The sequence below is a fragment of the Sitophilus oryzae genome, unplaced genomic scaffold (assembly GCF_002938485.1).
Source record: "Sitophilus oryzae breed Bouriz unplaced genomic scaffold, Soryzae_2.0 scaffold_177_pilon_pilon, whole genome shotgun sequence".
Taxonomy (NCBI): domain Eukaryota; kingdom Metazoa; phylum Arthropoda; class Insecta; order Coleoptera; family Curculionidae; genus Sitophilus; species Sitophilus oryzae.
Window position 1 is genome coordinate 1118798 of NW_022146479.1, and position 22733 is coordinate 1141530.

General features: G+C 31.7%; 1 protein-coding gene across 2 annotated transcripts in view; it reads right to left on the bottom strand.

The window, feature by feature from the left end:
* LOC115882531 (protein held out wings) overlaps positions 1–22733 on the bottom strand; it is a 177819-nt gene that overhangs the window by 18187 nt on the left and 136899 nt on the right. For both annotated transcript variants that reach the window (XM_030900648.1, XM_030900647.1), the window contains exons 2-5: positions 19188–19321; positions 12997–13113; positions 4626–4766; positions 1821–1923 (exon numbers count right to left, since the gene is read on the bottom strand). In XM_030900648.1, the coding sequence (XP_030756508.1) occupies positions 1821–1923; positions 4626–4766; positions 12997–13113; positions 19188–19321 (495 nt within the window). The remainder of the gene's footprint in view (positions 1–1820; positions 1924–4625; positions 4767–12996; positions 13114–19187; positions 19322–22733) is intronic.

Here is a 22733-nt window from a genome sequence, read left to right on the forward strand (position 1 = left end):
ACAAACGGGAATATATTATCATAAATTGGGAAATGCAAAATATCCGGTTCTGAAATTATTCTTTTCACACACCTAAATTTATCTTATTATAATGATAAACTAAATTCGCTCTCTCACGCATATTAAAGATCTTTTAAATTATGTCATAGTAATGAAGATTCAGGTTTCGATAATATTTTTTTTTGATATAATAATTTGAAAAGAGGAATTTTTAATGGCACTTCATACGCTTTTAATTGATTATTTAATATACCTGATGCAAAATTTTATGATCAAGCCATAAAATAACTATTTACCGTTAATTACGAAACTCGACTTACTATGAAACAACAAATAAGAATTATTTCAAATACTATTCAAAATTTTAAAGCTAGTATTCACAGTTTTAATTTAAATTAACAATTTTTAAATATAAATACATTTTCTTTAATCAATTCAGTAATCAAACTAGTAAGATATATTACGTAGCGATGTGGGATCTATCAAGTTGTACGAAAACCACCGAAAACGAATTCATATGCAAGCATCCTCAAGTTATAAGAAATTAAGCTTAACATAACCCCATTAGATCTTGAGCCAGTGAAGATAACAAATTTAAAATTGGATGAACTGAACTTCGCCAATCACAAGCTTAAAATAGTTGGACGATCTTTTAGACGTAGAATTGAAGAAACCATTTATTGTGCAACATTCACACTGGTATACTGTTGGACTATCAGCAATTGGTTCAATTGTAACGATCATCTTATTGTATAATATTCTAAAATGGTGTGGACTGTTCAACCTGCTAAGAAGATTACTATGCTGTACCAAGGAGCCCAGGACCCTCTCTGAAGGTTGCTGTATTAAACTATTTAATACAAATATTAATACTCCAAATCCAATAACTCAGGCCCAATTCGAACAAATATTGGAAGAAGAAGCTGGAAGAAGTGGACTCCCAAGTAATCGTTAGCCGTGGAATTTTTAAACTTAAGTGGTCGACGCTCGACTAGAACACCATCCGTTCATATGGACTAATTAAAGACTAAAATGATCAGTGTATTTTTACTTTTTTTTTTATTTATTTTCAAACTTTTACTCTTAGAATAGTGTAGTTATTGTGTGTATTGTTTATTGTTTAATTTGACAATTTTTTTTCTCTTAATTTTTTTTTTGTTATGAAAAAAATTTTTCTTAGGGGGGAGGTGTTATAATCCCGTCCTCATTTTAATCAAATTTGTAATATTAGTTTAGGAATGTCCCATCTCTAATAAAAACCTTCATACCTTTGAGGTCATAAACGACCCTACAATATAATTCTAATTGATAACTTTAACTATTACTGTTGGGAATTTTGATCATAAATTTATATAGCTTTCGCAGACGTCTGTCTATCTGAACAATGTAAGTTTAGGGCAGTGTCGTCCACTGCTCTGAATATTAGATTAAGGATATATAAATTGTACTGTACGCCTCTGGCATTTCTGTAGCTTAGATATTATTTAAGGAACTGCAAGACAGGCCCTCACATCTCTTTTGCTAAAACCCTGTTTCAGTCACATACTTCTTTTGCTCAACACTCTTTTACTTTTGCTCTTCAACTCTCTTTTTACTCTTCAACACGTTATTATTTTTCACAGTTTCCCTCAGAGTAACTATTGTAATTAGTTTATCATAATTAAAGTTAAGTTATATTAAAAAACAACAGTGTACATTAATTCCACACCCGAAAAGACCCTCAACAAGTTGGCCCTTCTGAAGAGGACCACAACAATTATTAATTATTAGAAGAGTGAGAGAGAGTACCACATTATTGATTAAAATAAAAAAATAATTACCTGTTGCAGATGCTGCCTTTGATGTGGAATCCCTGTAGGTACCGTTAATGATGGCTAATTCCATTAGTTGTCTCTTTTTCAGCTCATCTTCACCTTCGGCTTGCTATAATTAACGAAAAGAATACAATTAATACAATTTTTTTATAAAAAAAATGAAAGACAATATAAAACAATTTCAGATACCTACAGTATGTCTCCGGATTTTCTTCACAAGAGGAAAAACTTTTTATTATTGACATTTTGAGAAAAATGTATTTTTCATAAAACAATTTTGCTTGTTCCAAAATGGTTAATCCCGTTTATACTTTTCCAAATTATCATACTGTTTTAGAAAAAAAAAATTAAAAAAAAAACATGAAAATATAGTTGAATTTTTTCCTTTTAAGTTCTTAAAATCAAAACGCGTTTCTATGGTAATGTATTTTCGTTTTCATTTTTTCATAGATTGTTATTGATAGAAACTTAATTAATAGTTATTTTTTATATAAGACGATAAAATGGTATTTTATGGTCAACCGAAAAGATTTAAGATTAATTTCGGGAGACGATAATGAAATTTTATCGTCGATAATGCAATTTTATCGTCGTGTATAAAACAATTTTTTTCCATAGCGAATTACGTTTAAAAAAATATTAACGGGATTAACCATTTTGGAACAAACAAATTTTTTTATTGCATTTTTCTCAAAATGTGAATAATAAACAAGTTTTTCCTCTTGTAAAGACAATCCGGGGACATACTGTATATTTTTTTTTCTAAAATATACAGAATAAATAAAAAAAAATCTTTTCGCCAAGGATCGAAATATATTACCAGTTAAAATATTTGTACTTATTTATGGAACATCCTGTACAATCCAACAAGATCTTTTTACTTTTGAAACATTTTCTACATGACAAACGCTAAAACTCGTTTAGATGAATAATATTTAGGTATGCACTGGCAAGCTGATTGTTATAGTAGTAAAACTATAAATACGTAATATTTTTAAAACTATTATGATTTAAAAATTCCTCACGTAATTGGTCGTATAAAATTTTACGAAGACGATGATTGCATGTACCAGTCATATTTTTCCAATAATTCGGTTATTTTCGGATGTATTTTCATTTCTGCTCTTTATTTACAAGTTTCAAAGTTTTCGAGGTAGAATTTAACGTGATCCGCTTGATTTAATGATTCAGGTGACCTATATGGCGACATGCTTGTTTAAAGAGATGTACAAACATTCTTTCAGGTATAGAATGTTTCTTAAAATATACTTTTTTATATATACACGGCGTTCCATGTAAAAATGCATATAACAGGAATCTCGTAAGCCAGCAGAAAGTCGTGTTTCAAAATCTAAAAATTCCGAATATTCCCGAAGAATACTTCTGAATTGTATTGTCATATCTTTTCAAGTAGAGTCAGAAAATAATTAAAACCAAATCGGGAAATTTAAAATTTTTTAAAAATTCGTTAAACTTTTTTTTACATTTCGAAACCAGACGCTGTAGGGTTCAGCCAGAAACAACTTTTCTCTAAATCTCTTTCTCTGTTTTTTGGTATATTGATATAAGTATATGGTTCCCAGATTCCCGTAGTGTTCCTTCTTATCTTCTTATCGTTGATTGAAAGAATTGGGAAGATAGGCAACCTAATGGGCGAATTTGTGATAAGATTGATTTTATTTCCCCTTACGTCTCAAGCGCTGTACGGTGGAGACACCAATCGTTTTGAGGTCAACGCATAAAACACTTATTTTCTCTAAATCGGCCAGCGAAGGCATATCGAAAACAGTGTGATCTGAAAGCGACGGTGTTGCCATATTAAAATGTGTAATATCTGTAATACCTTTGATGAAAATATCTTTTGATGAAAAATCCGCGTTTATGTATTTTGGGTAGGTACCATAGAGAAAATTACTTTCTCTATGGTAAGTAGTTATTAATTAAAACATAATTTTTAAAACGGTTTTTCGTCAAGCCTATGTTGGTCGGCGCATCTGATAAAAGTGTAATGAACTAAAAATGGAAGCGAAAAAAATTAATGCAAATATTTACTTACAGTATACAGGTTGTGCACATAACTTAACAGTAACCGATAGAACAGAGAGGTAAATAATAATCAGCGGATCTAATATTAGAATTAATTATTTATTTTAGATATAGAGGAAATTAACGAGTATATGGTTAATAAAAGATATAATCCTTTTATATTTAATAAAAACGTTTCTTTATTTCGAATAATGAGCATTTTGGAATACTAAGCTTCGATATACTGTATGATCGAAAAAAAACGGCGTCCAGTTGGCTTGGAAATGAACCTCCATGACTCTTCCCCATATTTTACATATAAAATGACAGCGATCTTCAATTCATAGCCATCGCTGACGCCGTTTTGTTTTCAATCATATTGTACTTTGAACTCTGCTAAGAGAACAACTATCATTTATGCAGGGTGTTTAATTAATAAGTGCAAATACCTACTCTTTAACTGAACTCCAAAAACACAGCAAACAATTTTCTTTATTTTATTTTCTCAGTTAATTTTAATAGACTTTCAAGAGGTGCAAGTTTATCTGAAACTTTGCCATAAAGACATGCACCGTTGCCACATTTTACATCTATCTACATACCCAAGTGCCTTAGTACTAATAATTCTATATTATAATAGATAATGTTTTATAATATTTGAATCTTATAATATTGTAATAAGCTACAGAGCATATAATAAATATAGCATAGAATCTAAAATCTAACAGATTAAATTTGAAATTACTATTTAACAAAACTATTTGAAAATTAAGTTTGGATACTTACAGGTACGAGTAGTTTTCTCACTTCTTCCACTGCTCTGGCTAATTTCATTTGTGCTCTGTTTTCTGTGTCTTCAACTGTCAAAAGCACGTGCAGTTCATCTGACAGATGCTCCCAATTTGGCTTTCCCCTGTTTTGGTCCTCCTAAATGACAAAAAATGGAATTATAAACTTTATACAGATCCAGTAATAATTATATAGTCTAGATACAGGGTGTCTCTTCAATAAGTGCAAGTATTAAAGGTAGTATATTTCGACTCATGAAACACACCCATGGCACCTGGTAATTTAAGGTGTTTTAAATTTTAAAATATACAATTATGAAGTCTATTTATGATGGTATCAAGTAAAAAAAGCTAGAAACCGATAGATCGTTTTATAAGTAGGCATATGAAACTTCGATAATGGGCTCATTGTTGACTGTGAAATTGCTTTGGCATCGGCTATTCGTATCGTTTTTTTGGATAACCCTGAGCAATTTGTTCGAGATAAACGATCTTTTTGAGCACGACGATGTCAAACAAGCTAACGAATTACTCCTAAACTACCAAAATCGTGACTTTTTTGATGTAGAGACGGCGATCCGCCTAAAGGCGTGTTTGATATAACTGTACATAACCATACCGGTACGATATTTGGAATATATCTTTTTTTAATCAGTCTGACTCATTCTTGTTTACAGCACCCTCATCTCCTATTCAAAAATCATCGTATTTGTTACCAAATCAAACTATATCATGAATTTAAATTCATATAAAAAGTTTAAACCTCTAAATTGCTATGCAATTTCAAAAAAATTAAAATACAGGGTGGTCCGAACTGTAGGTATTCCGGAGACTTCGGCAGCATATTCTGCGTATAAAAATAAGCAAAAAAGTTCGTATAAATGTATGCCCTAAAATTCTTAGATTTGGAGATACAGGGTGTAGAAGTTTCATTTTTATTTCGATTTTTCCCAAATAATTTCTGAAGTAACGTCAATATTTGGATGAAAATTGGTGTCTGGAAGTTTTTTGATACGAGAAATTTTGATATATACATTTTGATGTCAATATGACGCCTACATGTGTTTTAACTGGTTTGAAGAGTAATAACTTTTCGTCCGTACCTGTATAAAACTACTGAGTAAAAAAATATACATTTACGACGTTTTTTACGTAAAAAAGGTCTCTTGGTAAAAATCGCTACGAGTAATGGTTCTCGAGATATTTGGAATCGAAATTATCAATACCTGTCATTATTGACATAAATTAAACATGTTGACTAAATTAATAGTTATTAGACTGAAATCATAAATTTGAAATGTTTTTGTGCCAAAAGTTCAACAGAAACTGTTTCATCATCATTTTTTCGCAGAAAAATTTATGATTAAGAAAATAAAAATTTCCCAAATTTATTATTTCAGTCAAGTAACTATCCACTCAAAGTGTTTATTCTAATTCCATTCGAAATATCTTGAGAACGGTTGCGCGTAGCGATTTTTACCAAGAGATATTTTTTACGTAAAAAGTCACGGAAATGTATATTTTATCACTCAGTAGTTTTATACAGGTACGGACGAAAAGTTATTACTCTTCAAAACAGTTAAAACACATGTAGATGGCGCCCCCTACAAATAGGAGTCATATTGACATCAAAATCAAATTTCTCGTGTCAAAAAACCCCCAGACACCAATTTTCATCCAAATATTGACGTTACGTCAGAAATTATTTGGAAAAAATCGAAATAAAAATGAAACTTCTACACCCTGTATCTCCGAAACTAAGCATTTTCGGACATACATTTATACGAACTTTTTTACCTATTTTTATCTACAGGATATGCTGCCGAAGTTTCCGGAATACAGTTCGGACCACCCTGTATATTATGGTATAGGATAGTAACCTATACATATACTTATATCCACGATGCGATGGTTACACACAGGATCTAAGTTTACTAAGTACCTACTTACTGCTTACTTATCTTATTGTTTTTATCCTATACAGTAAACTAAATTTATTTGTACAAACACGTTAGAAAGAACTAATTGCCCCAAAAGTTAAATAAACCAGTCACTCTAGAACAGGAAACAAAAACAACAAACAAAAATTCCAAAAACAAAGTAAAAATAAATCGACTGAAAAAATACAGTGGCTCTAAAAATATCTCTGGACTACGGTTCAGAGTAAAAAGAGATTTAAAAATGTCATTTTTGGAAACTAATAAAATCTTGATATGCTATACAGAGGTTATAAAAAAGATACGTTGAATAGATTGTATACTAAATATATTTTTATTAATTAATTAAAAAAATAACTTGTTACTCCTTGTGTTTATCGTACTGCGTGAAATAACAAAAATATTTGAGAAAAAATACAAAAAAGATAAATTAGTTGGTTAAAGAACGCGGGCAGACGTAGGGAAGCTTTTCAAGTTTGTTTATGACTTTTCCTTTTTAAAATAAAGAGGCGTTTTGGCCGTGGGCCAAAGCACGGCCCTAAGGACTACTACCACGACACACTTTTTTATTCCCAAAATACGATTATAACCTTCTATGTCTAAAGCACCGTCTACACATAACATTTTACCTGCAAGGTAAGACGGATTGAAAACTAGCGTATACACTGAAAGTTTTACCTGCGATTTTATCAATTATTATAGCATCGTGTTTAGCGAAGTTGGAAAGAAAAATTATTGTATTTTAATACAAAATTGTATTTATGGTTTAAATTTTATTTGTAAAGATTTAACTAACTGTAAAAATCGTACTATTTGGTAATAATCATTAAATAGCTCTAAATAATCTTGACAAAATGCATTATTTTTTTAAGATAGGGTCTTAATCTCACTCCATGCCAGGCGCGATAAACGCAAGACGACATTTCAGAAATCCGGAAAAACTGTACGTCAAGGGCCCGCTTTACACTCACTTTCGGTTAACAGCGCTTTCAGATGGAGCGGAGCGTCCGCAACGGACCGTCCGCGACTTCGAGCAAGTACAATGAGCTTATACTAAGGGCTGGCAAAGGTTAGTCTTGTGTCGAGATTTCCTTATGTAAAGGTGCATATTCATTATCCGAACGAACGAACGAACGAATGTAAGTGCGGTATATTTAGACGGGGACCGAACGCATGCGGCCGTTCGTTCGTTCGTTCGCTCGACCATCCGTTTCGAGTCGGTACATCAAAGGCGTTCGCCAACAAATGCCTCTGGTCTTCTCGTGCGATTGTATATGGTTCTATCGTACGGTCCCCGTCCATACCACTAGCGAACATTCGTTCGTTCGTTCGTTCGTTCGGATAATGAATACGCACCTTAAGAAGAGTACAATGCGTTTATAATGTACTGAACAAAGAGAGGACAGTAAAGACGTTGCCAAACGTATGAAATAAACCGAGAAACTGTGCACATCGCTAAGAGACGTGGAAGGGCATATAGCAGATTTGTCGCAGTTGACCGGTCGACTCAATCAATACCTCTGTCAGTACTTAAAGTTCTAGGGAAAGGTGTACGTCATGCGTTCAGCTTCACGATTTAATTACGTCTCGTGATACTTGATTTGTTTATTTATTAACGAGTCGTTGTAATTTTCCCTATAGCTTGAATTTTTTTAAGCGCAAGCTAGAAACACCTGCATTTTTGGTAAAAATAAGTGGAATTGAGTGGGTGTTCGATAGTGGTCGAGCTATTAGAACTCTGAATTCAAAAATCGATATCTCGAAATCTATTAGAAATAATAGATTGTAGTTTTTTCAAGAACTTTGTTAATATTTCTGCTGTATTTTTTTTGTAGACAGTATGTGAAAATCTTTATCAATAAAAAAATTACACGATTGCTGAAAATTGCTATGCTCTAAAAGTAAATGGATGGATTGTTTACAATTTTTGAATGGAAAAAACAACCTTATCGAATTTTATGTAAAGATATTGTAAAATAGCCGATCTTAAAAATAAAAAAAGTTTCAATATCTAAAGTGGTTCTTCAGTTATGGCCTGTTATGTGTTAAAAAGTTGAGTTTTTAAATTATCGCGATTACTGACGTTTTCTCGTTATAAAAAAATGACGGTGTGCTGTTGCGATTTACTTCCACACATGTAAATGCCGACCCAAAAGTAACAGTTGCCAGCACGGTATGAACAATTTCACATGGGTCGCGTATGCTCCGTCCGGATGAGCTATATTGAAAAAACATCCGCGCGTACTGAAAGCGCTGTAAACCTGGAGTCAGCTATTGTTTTTTAAGCAAAAAAAATCAGTTGAATAGCTGTTTTGTGTAGATATCTTTCACTTAATGGAAATAACGCATAAGAACACTATACCGGGGTTTCTCAAAAACTTTTTAATTTTGTCAGATAAAAAAACGAGATTTGGTATGTCAGTATATGACATAAATCAGGATTGATTGACGTATTTTTTTTCGGTCACTTCCTGTTTCTCCGGAAATGACTAGAGCTTTTGATTTTTGAATGACGCCCTCGGTATTTTTATATTTTATTCGATAGAGAATGACAGTCTGAATAGAGTGACATATCATATGTAAAACTATCGACATTTTCGCATATGGTAACATATGGGAACTGTAACATGCGGTTAATAACGACAATTTGACTCGAAATACCAACTGTGTGGTACAAAATATTCGTAAAAACATGAGTTCCATTTGAAAAAATTGATATATGATTAAAAAACGATTTGGGCATCTTTTAACCGGCCAGGACAAGACACGAAAAACATTAGATGATCAAATCTATTTTTCGTCATTCAAAAAATCAAAAGTTGTAGTAATTTCTGGTGAAACAGGAAGTGGCCGAAAACAACTATTATTGAACACGACAATCGATCCTAATTTATGTCATAAAAGTAAAAATGCTATAGGGGTGGTTAGGCAGTTAGCCACTTTTGAGAAACACGGGTTAGGGTATGAAATAGAAAAAAATTATGGTACATGGTAGCGCTCCAAGAACCTTTTTCGGCCCAAAGAATGTTATAGGCGTTCGGTAACAATTAGAAGCGCGACTAGCGCAATAAATCAGGCCAGGATGAGACGGAAGAATTCGTTATTTATATCTACCTGTGTGTGTTATTCTAGCATAAATCGAAAATATTTTTATTACACGTTTACACCTAACTTTAGAACGAAGAGGCGACGGTCACGATATCATATTGCTTCCTAAATATCAAGCCGGATATTCAGATGTCACGATATTCTCGATATTTCTTTCTAAATTTATAATATCTATATATCTAATAATATATAAAACTGATGTTTATAAATTTTAGTTTTTTTATAGTCAGAATAATGATAAATCTTAATAAATAATTCTAGATGTCTAATAATAGTTATTTTTTATACAAGACGATAAAATGGTATTTTATCGTCAACCAAAAAAATTAATTCACGAGCGATGAGATCGCGAGTGAATTAATTTCGGGAGACGATAATGCAATTTTATCGTCTGTATAAAACAATATTTTTTTCCATAGCGAGTTACGTTTTAAAAAATATTCAGAAATTATTATTTCAAGGAATTTATTACAAGTAGAAAATATATTGTGCTGGGTTGGCGTTGGTTTCTATGTAATCTGACAAATAAATAAAGCTGTCTCTTTAGTTTTCAGTTTTTTCAATATTTTTTAATTCTCTTTCGTGTCGATTGCTGATTGAATTGCAGCTAGAATTTAAATCCCGAATAACTTATGAAAAGGAATACAAAAATTTTCAAAAATGAAAGCAATTAAAAAACGTGCGAGAAGAAATAAAGTTTTTAACCTATCCTCAGTACTTCGATTATCTTCGGATTGCATACATGTCATACATCTCCTTATATAAAATAAGGTTTCTAATATGCAACACACTGTGTTATATTTATAAAATTAAAAGAAAATAATAATAAATTTGAATAAATAATATATTAGGCGTTATAATTCCGGAAAAAGCCGAACCGCTCTGAAATTATCAAAAGCTTTGGAGAGCGACCGTTGTAAGAAGAGCGCCAAATAGTATTTACATTGTCCTTATGGACAGTTTCCAATATAATGGCTTATGGGTTTTATTTTATTTTAGTTTGGATAAGTATAGTGGTAACCTAGCAATAATATTGAAATAATTGTGAAGTTTAAAAATACAAAATACGAAAATAATTTTGCATCGATTATGCCAAAAGACGAATCACTACCGCGTGCGCGTCATTTCAGCTGGAGCCGAAATTTTCACGGATATTGTGCTGCCATTATACATCAAACGTGGTTTTACTCATTTCCCGGCTTTGCTCGCCGAAAAAACATCGTATTTTCTTAGCTTTGGCGAGCTGGCGACCCCATTCGGCTCGTCATAAATCAACGCGTTTACAAAATCGTCGGCTAATTGTCGTAAAGTAGAGGAAATGGAGGCGTGACTAAGTGTTTTCGTGAAAAGTCCACTAGAAAATTTAATTTACTTTCGTATTTATGCGCGGACATTCCCTGTTCTAATCCGCGACAAAAGTTTACGATAAAAATTCAGTCAAATTTACATACTACACGGAAAAAAATCGAGCAGAAAATTTTGTTACAAAATTGTAGCACGGTAAATGTATCAACTGATATAAATATAAAATGTATCTGCAATAGCGATAAGAAAACGATAAGCAAAACGAAGTAATAACTTCGTTTTTAATCAAAAATTCAAGTTTTGATTCGGGAGGCAGTGAAATATTTTTGTACTTATTTTCCCAGTGGGTGACTATACAGGGTGAGTCTTAAATAAGTGCAAATATTTTCAGAGGTCGTGTATTTCGACCCCCGGAACACATCTATGAGGGTTTTTTTCGCAAGAAATAGATGTTGAAAATCGTGCATTTTCTTTTAAATTTCCCTGTATATTTTTCGAAAACTTTTTAGAATTGCCCGTTCACCGCAAATTTTCTCACGGTGTAATTTCTTTATCTCTGTTATTACCATGGTTATACTACTACTACTATACTCTGGCACAACAAAATTTAATTAAAGATGTGACAAAATAGTTACATTTCTATTGGTTCTATCGGACTTTTTTCGACTATATAAATCTTTATTTTTTGTAAACTTTAATGCATAAAATATTTTCAATCTAATAAATAATTTAATGATGTAAATAAGAGGAAATTTCTCACATGGGTGGTCAAATTCTATAGTTTTCATTATATCAAACAGCCTCTGAATGTTTTCTTCAGTGCAAAACTCATCAAAATTTAATATAAATAATTTTTCCAGCCTGTAAATAAAATGAACAAATTTTTCCACTTTCATGATCAAAGGCTTTTAAATGGGTAAATAATTTCGAGTTATCCAGAGATTCGGATTCTTTTGCAAATTTTAGACAAATATCACATTGATGTATTTGAAGACCCTTTTTAATGATGTAGTCAAACATAATTAAAGGCATTTTGAGTTGAAAACATTTCTCAGAGGCTGTTTGATATAATAAAAACTATAAAATTTGACCACCCATGTGAGAAATTTCCTCTTATTTACATCATTAAATGATTTATTAGATTGAAAATATTTGATGTATTAAAGTTTACAAATAAAGATTTATATATTCGAAAAAAGTCCGATAGAACCAATAGAAAGGTAACTATTTTGTCACATTTTTAATTAAATTTTGTTAAATAAATTAATTTTTTATACTATAAATATCTTTTTTTCCTTATAAATAAACACATTTGCATCCCATTTTAAATAAGATATACAAATTACCAAAACTTACAAATAACAGTTCAAAAGTTCAGCAAAAATCCTACACGCGTTTTTAAAAAGAAACATATAACCATGCACTATGTCATTCCAGCAAGCGAATACGACACAGCATAGGTTTCCGGACTAAACGACTGGTGTATTTACACCACTCAATAGGCGTGTCGGGTTTGCCGAGCGGTTTCCGATGCAGTCGCTTTCTTTCGCATTTGTTGTAGTTAATTTGTGACTCTATTATATACTTTATGGTTACGGCACTAAAAGGGATACAAATACAAAAAAAAATCCGGTGGCTCTCAATTTTTTTTCAAAAAACAAGCATTTTTTTTCAATTTTCAAACATGAAGGTCAGGAAACGGTCAGCCACTTTTGAGACGTACCCGGTATATAGAAGATATTATGTTCCTTTTAAAGTTATTCGTACAGGTAATTTGACACCCAAATAACCCACTTAGTATTTATGGTTTTGTAAAAAAAATATTTATTTTCTTTAGTTATTTATATTCCCCCTCGTATAATCCAATTAAAATCAAATTCTCCATATACCCCTCTTGCACCTCTCCTCTCGAAAAACAAAAGAATTATCACAGAGGCGCAGTTGACACATTTCGAATCGAACAATATAGTTAGTACAAAGGTTCGGCTTTATATAAAGATATACATTTCTTATACACACCTTTTTCTTGTCCCTCATGGAGCCCTTGCCCCTCACCATGATTTTACAGCCGGTTTCTTGCTCTAATTGCTTGGCCGTCATGCCTCGGGGGCCCAAGATCCTTCCCACGAAGTTGAACTGCAAACGAAAAACGAATAAGAAATTGTTATTCGGAATAATTAACGTTCAAACTACGTAGAAACGAACAAAAAAAGAAGAAACATTACGATTAAGAGATTATTACTCAGACAAATAATAATAAATAAAGACAAACCTTACTGTAACAGTGGTATAAGATGTAAAAACTAGACGTAAATAGAAAAATGCTAGGTTTCAACTTATTTAAAATTTGTAAAAAAATTTGGCGAAAAAAACTCAAAGACGCGTTCCTGGATGAAAATACAGAGTTATTCACCTCATTCGACACAGAGTATTGTAAGCAAATGACTGCATTTTTAGAAATAATTGTGAGTGATGGGATCCTTGGAGAACTATTGAAGCTACAATATAAAATTATTTTCAAAAGGTACAGAGTGTCCCAAATAAAGAAAAAATATCAAAGTTGTATTTTTTAAATTAAACACCCTGTATTCCTGTCCCTGTATATTATTACATTTTTAGTTTCTACGATTAAAATAAAGATAAATTTGATTAAGGTTTACCGCACTTAATCTTACCGTTTTTGAAATATTGAGGATTTTGTGAAAATGCAGTAGCAATTTAAATCTTTCATTTCTCTAGGTGTATTTAAGTTTTTAAAACCAAATTCTGTACTGAAGTTTTTCTATTTACTAAATTTTGTGTTGCAATTATAAAAATAATGCTACCTTATACAGAGTGCCTAAAAATTTATTTTAAATAATTACTAGCTTTAAACGGCAATAACTTGTTTAATTTAAATGGAACAACCTGTATATTTTATGAGAATGAGATGCACAATTTAATTGTCTATCAAATTGTTTTATACTATTTTTTACCTATCTCTTCAAGTTTTCGTAGAAAATACATTTTCTTATAATTTAGACCTCATTTATCAATATACCCATGGAACATTGACATTATAGATATTTTTTTAAAGGAACAAATGTACAAAATGTGCAAGTGCTAAAACTGCTAAATCCGATAATATTACTAGACCATTTGTTTACAAAAAGAAAACTATTTAAATCTTTGTAAAAGAGTATACTAATTAAATATACCATATACCACCATTATTTCCGTTTTTTTTAGTATTTGGAAAAATTATTAATCAACACTAACAGTCAATTAATGTAATTGGTCCCCTGTTACAAATATTTAATTTTTTTTTTATTTTTTAATAAAATTAGCTAAGGGAACTATATCGACAATATTAGTATCTGTACTCTTTGAAAATTTGTTACATCTTTAAAAATAATCTAAAATGTCAAGATTCCATGGGTATTCCAAAGATTCCAAATGAGGTCTAAATTATAAGAAAATGCATTTTCTACGAAATATTCTAATAATTTCTATCTTCAAGGTTTTATTTGTATTGAATTACCAAAAATAATATTTATCTAAAGATTTTCTATGTAGAAAGTGCACCTAGTAAAAATATATTAAAAGAACGCTAGACTTTCAATAGTCTTGCGCAAGACCAAGACTAAGGGCCATTTCGCATCAACACAGTCCAATCCAGTCACGATCAGTCACGTCGGACGTTGCTGAATCCAATCTAGGACAGTCATGAGAAAAACAAATGCGGGAACGAAAGTTGTTTTCAAACAAAACACGTCGTGTACAGTCCAGTCGCGTCCAGACAAGTCAAGACTGATAGTGATTCGTTCTGTCGAATTTTTATGCCAGTCATTTGCGATATTTGTACCTACACAAATGGATGTGGAATTTTTTAGCGAACCTTCTGCTATTTTAGTAAGAAAAATAAATGTGGTCCCATTCGAAAAAAAATGTAAAATTTCTTGGAATCATCTAATAAATCGGGAAATAAGTGACTAAAACATCCGAAAACAAGTCTTCTATTATGAATGGGATGTATCCAAAATAAATTTCTCCTTCGCCTTCTTCTTTCCAATCGACGTAAAATTATTACTCTAAGAATCTCGTCCATTTTCAAAGCGTTCTGTTGTTAAACTGTTTATTTTTGCTGGAAACACGTTAAAAAAATGTCATCAACAAACGTCGGACGCGTTTGGTGTGAAAGCTGTAGTGATTTGACTGGACTAGACTGAATCTGACGGGGCTAGACTGGACTGTGTTGGTGCGAAATGGCCCTAAGACAGGATCTTGCAAGATCAAGATCACGACTGGAACATGCAAGACTAAGACCAAAACCAAGACTAATTATTAACTGCAAGACCAAGACCAAAAGAGTCTTAGTTCTTGCATTTGCTCATCACTAGATAATAGGCATTTGATCTATACTACGATGCATTTGATATTATATACTGTTCTGTGTATTTTTCCGGTGATCCTAAATTTGATCAAAATCATGTCGTTTAACTTCTGTTTGTGGAATTCCTAAATGACTGAGACTGAACGCACACAGAAAGAGCACAACTGTTTTAGTTAAATTTAGTTAAATGCATAAAAATCAATACACTTCGTATAGACATTTAAGAAATCTCAGACCCTCTTGACAGATACTTTTACCATCGATGGTCATCTTGCTTGCTACTACAGTTTTCTCCGCTTATAGCAGTTTTATAGAAAACCAGGAAGCTACAAATGGGGACAAAGCTGATGAAAAACAACACAACGCATCTGTACACTTATCTTACGTGAATTACGAGCACCAATAAGAATGACAAGTCGGAAAAACTGACGGCGATTTGCCGTAAAAGTACAACCGGCGCGGCGGTCGTACCGCTTCTAGGTTTTAATTATGAGGACTAATTGGCGAGATCGATACGTATGAATATGAATAAGTCTGGTTTTTGTGACCATAAGTACCGAGTCGTTCATCAAAAGTATGATGTATGATAGTTACGAAAGAAGTATGTATACATATACATGTATAAAAGATGGATTAATCATGTGGATTAATCAATATACATTAATATGTTTTGACTCCACCATATACGTTAAAAAAAATAATTAAATATTAATAAAGTTATGGCCACCCTGTATGTCCACGTATAACATTTATAACGAAAACTTTCTTTGTAATGAAAATGTGTTAAGTATTGCAAACGGCTACTCTTTTTGCACTAGGCTGATATACCTTACACTGCATACCAAAGGGCGCCACTTATTTCAAAAGGATGCTGATACTTTTTAAAGTATATTACAAACTGAAATAAGATTTGTACAAGTGTATTAATTGAATGGAAACTAAAATTAGTAGAGCTATTAATTATTTTGAGAAACTTTACCTACCTTTTAAAAATGGGCAATTTTTCAAGTTTTTTTTATTTTATTATATACCAGCAGATTGAATCATATTTTGTTGTACTACTTTTTTTGATCGCAATGGTACATATATTTGGTACCTTTTTCTTTATACTGTTTGTCTAAAGACATAGCTATACATAATCTGACTATAATTTTAAGTCTGTTACTAAAAATAAATAATCACTTGCAATGACTCAATGCTGTAGAGTCGGTAATACCAAAGTTTACAGAATTATCTGTAAACTTTGATAATTCTACAAATAAACCGATCTGCTGACACACATGTAGTCCAATAGTTATTATGGTCATAGATTTGCATGGCTTACTTTACAACCTGTAGGTACAGTGTAAGACCATTGCATCAGATAAAATTAATGTTAACATCCTTGCAACAAAGCTCTAAACTCAGTGGGTACACGATTTACTGGAGATATATTAATGATTTCTAGTACTAAAATATCTGATGAAGAAATCTCTATTTTATTGTCTAAATATAATTTTATCGATAGTAACTTTTTATAGACATATTAACGTTCATACAGTATTTTAATAACTATATTGTTTGTAATATGAAAAAAAAACATCATGTTAAGCTACCAAGATTAAATATATGTAGCTAAGAATACTTTTTTATAGTTTATAATTTTTTTTGGTATGGTGTTGATCTAGATTTAGAAAATGTATTTATAAAACCAATATCGTAGATCTTGAAACAAAATGAAGACTTATAAATTATCCCTTTAACGACATATTGAACATTATTTAGATAAAAGAAATAAATAAAGTTACAAGTTATTATTACCTGTTCTGAAACTATTATTTGACACTAATAACAGCGACAAAAAGAAAGAATATACTGATGTTGAAGCAATATTTCCAAATTTGATTGCAAATTTCAAATATTGTGCCATTTTTTACCATTTTAAGAATTTATTTGTTATTCCCTCAAGACTATTTATGACTTAGTATAAGTTTATAGCTTTTTCTAGCATTTCCACTCCAAAATAGGACTTTGTTTACCGCTGGGACGTTACATATATCTTATCATTTACATTCAATTAGACTGACTGGTTGGTATATGCTTATAAAAACATTATCATATATATCAGCCTTATTATAGGTTCACAGAGCGAAAAAAATATATACGTTAAACAGAAGAATAAGTTATAAATAATTCTTTTATGGAACTTTAAGCCATATTTGTTTAAACGACCTTTGGTAAGAAAAAAGAAAAATTCTTTATATATCTTCCTTATGAAGGTATGATGATATGAGAACACTGTTTTATTGTACTTGGTACTTAGACAAAGTGTTTCATTCCCAAATACAGATTGTTTTATTTGAAGAAATAAAACCAGAGAAAAATACAGCACACAGGGTGTCTCATAAATAAGTGCAAGTATTTTAACTGGTAGTTCGATTTGTTGGTAATAAGTGAGTTTGGTATTAGTTCGACCCCAGCAATATGCCCATGAGGATTTTTTTCCAACAAATATTGTTGAAAATTTTACATTTACTTTATATTTTCTGGAAACTTAAAAAGATAACTTTTTAGTGCCGCAGGTTTATTTTCCTAAAAATTCTTGACGGTGTATCGAGGCTTTGCAATGTTGCTACATCCTACGTTACCCACATTCTGTATATTTGTCTGTTTATAATTTTACAGAAATTTTAATTTTTTACACAACAACATTCCAAAATTAATTTTTCTACGATCGTGCAAAAAGTAGCTATTTTTTTACACTACCTATTGTGTTAAAAAAAGTCAATTTTTTTACACTAGTGCAAAAAACACCTTGACATTATTAATGACGAGTTTAACTTGAGAGACAAAATGTGCAAAATGAAGATACAAAGATTTTGTTACTAATGCAAGTATATTTTTGTTAGTCGCCATAAAGTCTTATGTAAATTAATAAGTATAAAAATAAATTGACTTTGTCCAGGTATCGAACCCTCGCGCTTCGAAATGGTTAATCATAGCTGACTACGAATGTCGTCTGACAGCGAAAATTGCCATAATTTTGAAGATGTCAGTTGAAAACATAGCGTGTTTTATTGTAAGCTGTTAAAAATGTCAAGTTCGGATAGTGACGAAGAAATTATTGGTACTCCTCCAGATATTTGAAATAGCAAATGAAGCTACCACATATTTATTACCTGACAAATCTAAAAAGGTGTACGAAATTTGTTATAAACGGTTCATTGAGTGGTGTGCCACAAGGTTTGTTAAGAACATTACTGAAAACGTTCTCCTATCATATTTGAAAGAAAAATCAGAGATATTCAAGCCATCAAATCTTTGGTTTGGTTTGATTTGGATTTTTCTTGAAATCCGACATTTTACCAAATTATTCCATTTTTGAAGAAGAAGTCTGTAGGATACTGTCCCAAGAAATCAAAAATTTTTACCTGACAGGAATATAATATATTCCAAAATAAGAACAACATTTGTTTATATAGTGTCGTTGTTAGTGGTAATATTATTCTATGTCTGCGAATTACTGTAAAAATCTTTTAATAAACATTTAAATAAGAATTTCAATTCGATCGTAGAAAAAATGTTGTGTGCAACATGTGCAAAAAGCATATTTGTTGCACTCAGCTTGATTGTAGTCTCGAGCTGCAGATCTCATGCGTCGTGCAACAAGTATGTCATTTTTGCATTAGTTACACAAATAACTATTATTTAGATGTTAAGTCACTTTTATGAAGAAAAATAGTGTATTATGTACGTGTCAAAAATAATTTTATTTTATTGGATTGGAAGGAAATTCAAACTTTTTTTAGACTTATATGATAATTAATTATCTTACTATAAAATACAATAAAATACTTACATCTGGATGTTCCTTTACTGGAACATATACTTTTTCTGTTAGTGTCGTCACTTGACCTTCTGGTTCTGGTAATATTAAGGGCTCCTTCTTAACCCCATTTATTTGGAATAAACTGGCTCTGACTTTTGCGATTTCTGCAAAAAGAGAAAAAGAAAAAACATAAATTCAGTGTTCTAGTTAATATTTATACGCTACAGATAAATATTCAGAAGAAAATACCGATTATTAATTTTATTAATAAGGACGAATTCTTAAAACTGTCAAGCATATAAGTAGTAGTAGTGTGGTATTTGAAGCATTCGAAAAAGCGGAATAATTGGCCTTATTAAGTATAATATATGAATAACCAACCTGAGGTCTTTAATTATGTCATATCTGGCGGATGGTTATTAATTTATTAATTATTTCATCAATAAATATAATAATGGTATATTGTTTTATTAGGAGTAAAAATAACACTTACAGCCTTCACTGATATACAGCCGAGGCACAAAAAGCCATTTTTACTCCAAATAGAACATGCTATTTTTCTTTCAAACGCAACCCAATAAGTTTTTAAACAATTTCAAACGTTCCAAATATAAAAAGATTTAAAAGTCATACCTTGTATGTAATTATATATCGAGAAACTATGGTTACGCTCGTTGAATTTGACACTTCATGCCAGTTTAATAATATATTTTCGTACTTTTATGCTTAGGCGTAAAAGTGCTTACTTTATATTGCCAATCACGTCGCAAAAATTAATATTTTTCTGTTGTACAAAAAATGCATTATAGCTATAGAGTTGCTATCAAATACTTATTTTCCTTTAAACACCATTATGAATTGAGAGATCCCTTACATCAGAAGTGGGATATTTTTGCGTGGTGTGTGGGTTACTGCAGTGAATTCTTGTACTACTGAGACTAACTCTACGTCGACTTGTTCAACATGTTCGTCTTCATCGTCTAGTACTAAAAGCTGTCGAAATCGCCCTAAATCAAAAAGCGTGAAATCCAAAAACGCTCCAAATACAGGATGTATCAGGGATGCATATTTCAAAAACAAACAGAGGGATTTCAAATTGGTGACCTTGTGCTTACTAAAATTGCAAGCCTACCAAGCAATAACGACAACAAAAAGCTAGTGATTGAAGTGCTACCCAACGACCAATGTATGGTGAAAGATGATAAATATGCTACAAAATCGAGAATTTCTTATGAAGCGAGAGTGTGTCTAAAACACATGCAACCATTCGAAATTAGTTATTGTAGAAGACTAAGTCGAATTCAAATTTAAGTAAAGATGGAGTCTGACTATACTCCGGCAATTCTGTTTGTAACATTTGTTCTGTTTGAATTAAACACTTTGAAAGTTAGTATGTGTTTGTATTTAATAAATAAGTTACTGTTTTGCTAGTATTTAATTGAAGAATCAATTCAATTCGAAAAAAATATAAAACTAATAAACTCGAACCCTCTGGGCGCATGCTGTTCAGCGTTTAAAAGACGTTCACCAAATAAAAAATAAAATTAATAGCCAATATCGACTTTAATAAAAGTCGATATCTAATTACGTCGCCATTCGTTATAATTATCGATTCGATTTCTCTTGGTACCGCGGATGTTAAACGGGTACCCGAAGCTATTTCCGCCTAGTCGTTTAGATGAAAGGAACAGTCGAGTGAAGGTACGCACGCGTATCAAATTCTTAATTCCTATGAACGATATGATCGATCAATTCTCGGTTCGAGTCAGCCTTAACGTGTGATCAATATCAATTTAATTTCTTCCACACTTACACTAGCAATATGTTTAACTTTTTTACTCCAACAGTGTATCACAATTATTTATAATATGTGTATTCTATATATTTTTTTCTCCAGTAACTGGACCAGAACTGTTCAGTTTCTCACAGGGATAGGAGAATGGGTGCAGATATAGAAGGGGGACAAACACAATAGGCCTTACAGGTCGCAGTGTTTCCGGCAGAGGACGGCATCTTGTCATGAAAAAAAAATACTCGAAGGAATTTTGCAGGACTTACTTTATTTAATGCAGATTCTGTAGGGAAAATGGAGAAACATCAAAATATCTCATCACTGAGTGCGCCACGCCGAGACGACAATCATTCGTGCCATAAACTTTAAACAGTCGCGGATACTGGCTTTAGTCAAAGCCTTGAGACTCTATGAAAAGTTGTAACTCAGGAAAGGGGGACGCAATAGATTTTTTAAATAATTTTTAAAATTTTTGCTTATTTTTAGCACTGGTGTTTTAAAAACTAATGATGTAATGAACAATATGTATGATTTAATTCAATTTTTCTTTAAGAGTGTACAGAGAAAGCAACGAGCTTTTCAACGATGTGCTACAGCTAGTTTAAGATTTCGACTTAAAACACCAATACTTAGATCAGACACACCCTGTAGTTTGTTAATCATAAATATACCAACAATGCATTTTTAGAAATCGACCACGCACAACTTGCATATATATGACTGCCCACTAAATGTGTTAATTGTGGTAATGGTTTATCTAAATATTACAAATATTGATTTTAAATCAACAATTTAATTAAATAAAGTTTTATTTTGCAACTCACTCGTTAGCCAATTGAAAATAGGTATTTTTAAATCAATGTACATATGTATTGCAGAACAGTGGCGGGTACTAGAAATAGTAATTAAATAATAAGTCAGAAAAGTACAAAGTAAAGTTTTATTGTAAATAAGGATACTAAAAAATTCAAATAGTGAATATAATATTCAGTCAAAAACAATCTAAATTTGTGATCCAAATATCCGAAAAAAACTCTGAAAACTCAAAACTCAAAATGACAGAAAACAAAATCTACTTTTGAATTAAAATGACATACAACTAAACTCTGTCAGGAGTCACGGAAGATTTCGACAGATTACACCCAACAAATAACAGAAAGTACAATTTGCCTGTGAATTACAATGACATATACAACTGTCACTGTCAGGGATTCTCCTGTTGGACCGACTATGCTGCCGCTGTCGTACCTTCTTTCGTTTGAAGTGCTAAACTTAAACATCTTTAAAAAAGGTCTATACCTCTATTAGGAAACATCTTAGTTTTAACCAAGAAGTAATAATTTTCTTTTTAAATGTTTAATTTAACTATTATTCTTCAGTTGATCTGGCTAAACCTCACCTGCACGCCACTGGTGACTACACTCGACCCACACGACGTAAACAACGCGTCGCCATAGCACATAGGAGGAAGTGGGTGTCTAGATCGACCATCTGGGTCTTGGTCGTACCCCAAACAGACCAAACTCGAGCCCCAGTGACATTTTTCTTAACGGCATCTCTGTGTTTTTCGGTATTAACTCAATATAGAGTGATTTCTGGATGTGTTCGGTGATGAAATATGAAGTTTTTCTGATAATAATAGTACCAGATGCTGTAATAAGGTCAATGGGTCGGCCGTACTGCAACGAAGCTGGAAAGTTTATGTTATTGTATACGTTTGATACGTAACCGGGGCGGTACCACTGTTTGATTTATTCTTGACCATATGATTGTCGCTTGTTTTC